General features: G+C 57.0%; 1 protein-coding gene across 1 annotated transcript in view; it reads left to right on the top strand.

Annotated features, from left to right (window-relative positions):
* Nucleotides 1-19: 19 nt before the first annotated feature.
* The window catches only part of LOC149430851 (methionine synthase reductase-like), a 28375-nt gene continuing 22394 nt past the window's right edge, over nucleotides 20-6000 (top strand). The window contains exons 1-2 of the mRNA XM_089665992.1: nucleotides 20-110; nucleotides 4076-4223. Of these exons, the coding sequence (XP_089522118.1) occupies nucleotides 4089-4223 (135 nt within the window). The 5' untranslated portion in view covers nucleotides 20-110; nucleotides 4076-4088. The remainder of the gene's footprint in view (nucleotides 111-4075; nucleotides 4224-6000) is intronic.

Genomic DNA, 6000 nt, shown 5'->3' with positions numbered 1-6000 from the left:
TGATCAGGATGTCATGCTGGCTCCTCCCCCTCTGGAGTGCAGCATGTGCTGGGTTGGTATTTCCTGCAGATTGGTTGCCGGTTACGTAAGACGTCCTGTCCGTGGTGGAGGTGAGTCCTCTGATTTTTAGATTGTAAGCTCCATGGCCAAGGCCCTCCTCCTCCTTCTGCGTCCCTTTATATTGTACAGCGCTGCGCAAACTGCTGTGCGGTTGGTCGGCGTGCGGTTTCGCCGTTGAGACGTTTATAAATTCTAAAGTTCGCTATGAGCCTGCGCCGCCCGTCTTCTGCCAGCCCGCAATATGGCCGATTCGGAATCGCGGGCAGAATCGCCGCCATTCCAAATCATTGCGCCGCACACGTCCACGGCGCCCCGAACGCGGCGTGACAAAACGCGAGGCCCCATCCGCACTCGGTAATCTGGAATCGCAGGCGTAACTGCTGCAAAGCGCGCGTTTGGGCGCATGCATTCAAAAATCGCACGGCAAAACGGCATTAAAAATTGCGCGACGCTTGGTGCTCTCACCCCAGGTTCACACGTATGCGTTTTCCGTTGCGTTTTGTGGAAACGCACCGCAATCCATTTACCGCGATTTCCTACGGGGGCGGGTTCACATCCATTTAACGCGATTTCCTACGGGGGCGTGTTCACGCCTCCGCGTTTTCACCACGCTGCATTTTTTTGGAAAGGGTCGGGGACTTTTTCAAACGCATTGCATTTTTTGGTTCTATAGACTTTTGCGCTTTTGATGCGTTTTGCATTTAAAATCTGCCTAGCAACAAGAAAAATGTAAAAAAAAAAAAACGCATCAGAAACGCATCAAACGCAACGCGGGCGGAATCGGCGCTACGATCCCAAATGCTGTCGTAACGCGGCGCACGTATTCGGCGCAGTCCTGTCGTGTGATAAATCGCATGGCGTGAAGCTTGTCTCCCGAATAGGATCAGGAGTTTCTTGTGGGCCACGAGCTTCGCTGGATGCGGTTTTGCCGCAATTGCGTAGCGATCTATCGCGGCGGAACCGCACCGCGGCATTGAAATCGAACGGCACCCGACCACACGTGCTGCGTTTTGACAGCGTTGCAGTGCCATTTGGGATCGCGGGCAGAATGGCGGCTATTTCGCCCATGATCCCAAATTGCTGGATGCGCAGAGGGCCTGAGCGATTTGCACGCGATTCCGAGTGACGCGCACGTGGCGCCCGTTCGCTTGCACGGCCCGCCCTGAGCTCCTGCGCCTTTTTGGGGCGAATTTGTAAAGGCGCCGTTTGCCGCGCAGCAATCGCATCGTGTTCGGGGGGATGGTGAAGGATAATGGGATCCAAACGCACGTTGCGCAGTGATTGCCACGCGATTTGGAACTGCAGGCAGAGTCGCAACGACTGATGTGCAGCCTAAAAGCCCCTCCCCCTTTTGTTTGTACTGAGGGACCCCAGGGCCAGGTCAGGGTCCTTGAGCACCCAAGATAAAAAGGCCAAAGGGCCCTCCCCCCTCCCCCCATGAGGTGTTAACCCTTCAGCTGTATAGGTTGCAGGTCCTGCCGTTCCCCTCCTGCTGAATCAGCCAAGACTGCCAACCCTTCGGTCCAGGTCTGGCCATGGCGGTTCCTCTTCTGCCAACCCTTTGGCCCATGCCCGGATAGGGTGGATCCTTTTTTGCCAACCGTTTGGTCCAGGTCTGGCCATAGCCTTTTCTCTTCTGCCAACCCTTCGGTCCAGTTCTAACCATGGCGATTCCTCTTCTGCCAACCCTTCGGACCTGGCCTGGCCATGGCGGTTCCTCTTCTGCCAGCTCTTTGGCCCAGGTATGGCCATGGCGGTTCCTCTTCTGCCAACCCTTTGGCCCAGGCTTGGCCATGGCAATTCCTCTTCTGCCAACCCTTTGGCCCAGGCTTGGCCATGGCAGTTCCTCTTCTGCCCACCCTTCGGCCCAGGTATGGCCATGGCAGTTCCTCTTCTGCCAACCCTTTGGCCCAGGCTTGGCCATGGCGGTTCCTCTTCTGCCAACCCTTTGGCCCAGGCTTGGCCATGGCGGTTCCTCTTCTGCCAACCCTTTGGCCCAGGCTTGGCCATGGCGGTTCCTCTTCTGCCAACCCTTTGGCCCAGGCTTGGCCATGGCGGTTCCTCTTCTGCCAACCCTTTGGCCCAGGCTTGGCCATGGCGGTTCCTCTTCTGCCAACCCTTTGGCCCAGGCTTGGCCATGGCGGTTCCTCTTCTGCCAACCCTTTGGCCCAGGCTTGGCCATGGCGGTTCCTCTTCTGCCAACCCTTTGGCCCAGGCTTGGCCATGGCGGTTCCTCTTCTGCCAACCCTTTGGCCCAGGCTTGGCCATGGCGGTTCCTCTTCTGCCAACCCTTTGGCCCAGGCTTGGCCATGGCGGTTCCTCTTCTGCCAACCCTTTGGCCCAGGCTTGGCCATGGCGGTTCCTCTTCTGCCAACCCTTTGGCCCAGGCCTGGCCATGGTGGTTCCTCTTCTGCCAACCACTCGGCCTGGACCCAGCCAAGGCGGTTCCTTATCTGCCAACCCTTCAGCCCAGGCCTGGCTATGACGGTTCTTCTTCTGCCAACTCTTCGGCCTGCACCCGGCCATGGCAGTTTCTCATTTACTAACTCCTCGGCCCAGGCCTGGCCATGTTGGTTCCCCCTTGCCGACCCCTCGGCCTTGGCCCGGCCATGTTGGCCACCCAGTCAGATTGTGGCATCCCCAACCCTGGCATAAATCTGGGATTCTGAGGGGTTCCTAAGCTGCAAGATCTTATCCCCCGGCAAGGGTGCGACTCTTGTAGACATGTACGCTACCTGGGGGGGGGAGGTGAATACAAAAAAACCCCACTAGTGGTCCCACAAAGGGTACAAATCTTTGAAAGCTTTCAGGAAAAGTGTACCCCCCCCCGCCCTCCCCCACAAGCTCCAACATCCAATAGTGAGGCCGGGATGGGTGTGGGGAGGCTCCAGTAAAGCTGTAAAAGGGGGAGGCAGGAACGGCGAGATTCCCCATCACCCCTTTTTCCATTGGCCATTACCTCTACAACTTGATTGTACAATCCAATCACACAGGCCTTTGCGTTACATAGTCAGTGGTGGATCTGAAGGAGATTGTACAATCAGATTGTATAGTGTGGTGTCAGTCTAAAGCTGGCCAAACTCTCTGCCAGCCATTCTCAACTGGGGTGCCGCCTGAAGTCCTCAGGGGTGAGGCATCAAATCAGAGCTGAGCTCCTCTGCCGAACATTGCTACACGGACAGCTCAGCCAAGACGGTATTGTGTAGATCAGAGGAAGGGGGAGGCGCCTTTCAGAGGAGGGGGGAAGGGGTCTTCCAGAGGAAGGGGAAGGCGTCTTCCAGAGGAGGGGGGAGGTGACTTCCAGAGGAAGGGGGAGGCGTCTTCCAGAGGAAGGAGGAGGCGTCTTCCAGAGGAGGGGGGAAGGCATCTTCCAGAGGAGGGAGGAAGGCGTCTTCCAGAGGAGGGGGGAAGGCGTCTTCCAGAGGAAGGGGGAGGCGTCTTCCAGAGGAAGGGGGAAGGCGTCTTCCAGATAAGGGGGGAAGGCGTCTTCCAGATGAGGGGGGAAGGCGTCTTCCAGAGGAGGGGGGAGGCGTCTTCCAGAGGAAGGGGGAGGCGTCTTCCAGATAAGGGGGGAAGGCGTCTTCCAGAGGAGGGGGGAGGCGTCTTCCAGATAAGGGGGGAAGGCGTCTTCCAGATAAGGGGGGAAGGCGTCATCCAGAGGAGGGGGGAAGGCGTCTTCCAGAGGAGGGGGGAAGGCGTCTTCCAGAGGGAGGGGGGAAGGCGTCTTCCAGACTGAAGGGGAAGGCGTCTTCCAGAGGAGGGGGGAGGCGTCTTCCAGAGGAGGGGGTAAGGCGTCTTCCAGAGGGAGGGGGGGAGGCGTCTTCCAGAGGAGGGGTGAGGCGTCTTCCAGAGGGAGGGGGGAAGGCGTCTTCCAGAGGGAGGGGGGAAGGCGTCTTCCAGAGGGAGGGGGGAAGGCGTCTTCCAGAGGAGGGGGGAAGGCTTCCTCTGGTGTAAGACTGAAGGGGGCGCTGTAGGGGGGATTCTAATGCTTTTCCTCTCCTTTCCTCCTGCACAGGTGGAGCTCCGCCATGCGTAAGAAGAGGTTCCTGTTGCTGTACGGGACGCAGAAGGGACAGGCGCAGGCTATCGCCGAGGAAATCGCCCAGCAGGCCGAGCAGCATGGCTTCCTCGCCAATGTCTTCTCCTTACAAGACCTGGAGAAGGTGAGCCGTCCCCCCCCCCCCCCCCCCGTGTGTGTCCCCCGTGTGGTGTGTGTCCCCCGTGTGGTGTGTGTCCCCCGTGTGGTGTGTGTCCCCCGTGTGTGTGTCCCCCCCGTGTGGTGTGTGTCCCCCGTGTGTGTCCCCCGTGTGTGTGTGTCCCCCGTGTGGTGTGTGTCCCCCGTGTGTGTCCCCCGTGTGTGTGTGTCCCCCCCATGTGTGTGGGCCGGTCGTAGTTCCGACTCCCGTGTTCTGTCCCGCTGGTCTGGGGTGCTGCACTGTGGGCCCCCTGTTCTCATAACTCCTGCATAGTCTGTGGCGCTGTACAATGGGCAGGTGAGAATGGGGGGGGGGGGCTGTGAGGTTGGCTGTGTGGGGCCCCCGTGGTTTCTAACAGCAGAGAAAAGTGCTGAGAAGTACAACATGAAGAACAACTGAAGAGCTCCATCTCAGCTGCTGGTATGTCGGGTCGTTTCGATGTCTCAGATGTCCATGTGGAATTTGGGACTCCAAAAATAGTCACCAAAAATGGTGTGTGGGGGAGGGGAGGTCACTGCACCGCTGGTTTTACTTGCAGGTCTTCCAGTATTGGATTTACCCAACATTACCCCCTTTCTGATTTTTATTGGTGGGTTTTGCAATCCTGATTAGTCCTCAGATCAGTCCCTGAGTCATTGTAAGGATTTGATGGCATGGGCTGCACTCTACTCCCCCTCTGTGGTCAGTGGGAAGAATGTTCCTTACATTGGGGGTCAGTGGGAAGAATGTCCCTTACATTGGGGGTCAGTGGGAAGAATGTCCCTTACATTGGGGGTCGGTGGGAAGAATGTCCCTTACATTGGGGGTCAGTGGGAAGAATGTCCCTTACATTGGGGGTCAGTGGGAAGAATGTCCCTTACATTGGGGGTCAGTGGGAAGAATGTCCCTTACATTGGGGGTCAGTGGGAAGAATGTCCCTTACATTGGGGGGTCAGTGGGAAGAATGTCCCTTACATTGGGGGGTCAGTGGGAAGAATGTCCCTTACATTGGGGGGTCAGTGGGAAGAATGTCCCTTACATTGGGGGTCAGTGGGAAGAATGTCCCTTACATTGGGGGTCAGTGGGAAGAATGTCCCTTACATTGGGGGTCAGTGGGAAGAATGTCCCTTACATTGGGGGTCAGTGGGAAGAATGTCCCTTACATTGGTGGTCAGTGGGAAGAATGTCCCTTACATTGGGGGGTCAGTGGGAAGAATGTCCCTTACATTGGGGGGGATCAGTGGGAAGAATGTCCCTTACATTGGTGGTCAGTGGGAAGAATGTCCCTTACATTGGGGGTCAGTGGGAAGAATGTCCCTTACATTGGGGGGTCAGTGGGAAGAATGTCCCTTACATTGGGGGTCAGTGGGAAGAATGTCCCTTACATTGGTGGTCAGTGGGAAGAATGTCCCTTACATTGGGGGTCAGTGGGAAGAATGTCCCTTACATTGGGGGTCAGTGGGAAGAATGTCCCTTACATTGGTGATCAGTGGGAAGAATGTCCCTTACATTGGTGGTCAGTGGGAAGAATGTCCCTTACATTGGTGGGTCAGTGGGAAGAATGTCCCTTACATTGGGGGTCAGTGGGAAGAATGTCCCTTACATTGGTGGGTCAGTGGGAAGAATGTCCCTTACATTGGGGGTCAGTGGGAAGAATACCCCCTCACAGACAGCTAAAAAAGATCCTCGGTGTCATGCAGCTGGCTCTGCCAAGTGGTGGTGGCACCATCAAATTGGAGGTCATCAAGCCACAGCTGAAGGAACC

Source organism: Staurois parvus, unplaced genomic scaffold (assembly GCF_062004578.1).
Source record: "Staurois parvus isolate SC_StPar_1 unplaced genomic scaffold, SC_StPar_1.0 ptg002458l, whole genome shotgun sequence".
In the NCBI taxonomy this organism is placed as follows: domain Eukaryota; kingdom Metazoa; phylum Chordata; class Amphibia; order Anura; family Ranidae; genus Staurois; species Staurois parvus.
The sequence above is the reverse complement of the archived record's forward strand: the minus strand, read 5'-3'. Positions and strand labels throughout refer to the sequence as shown.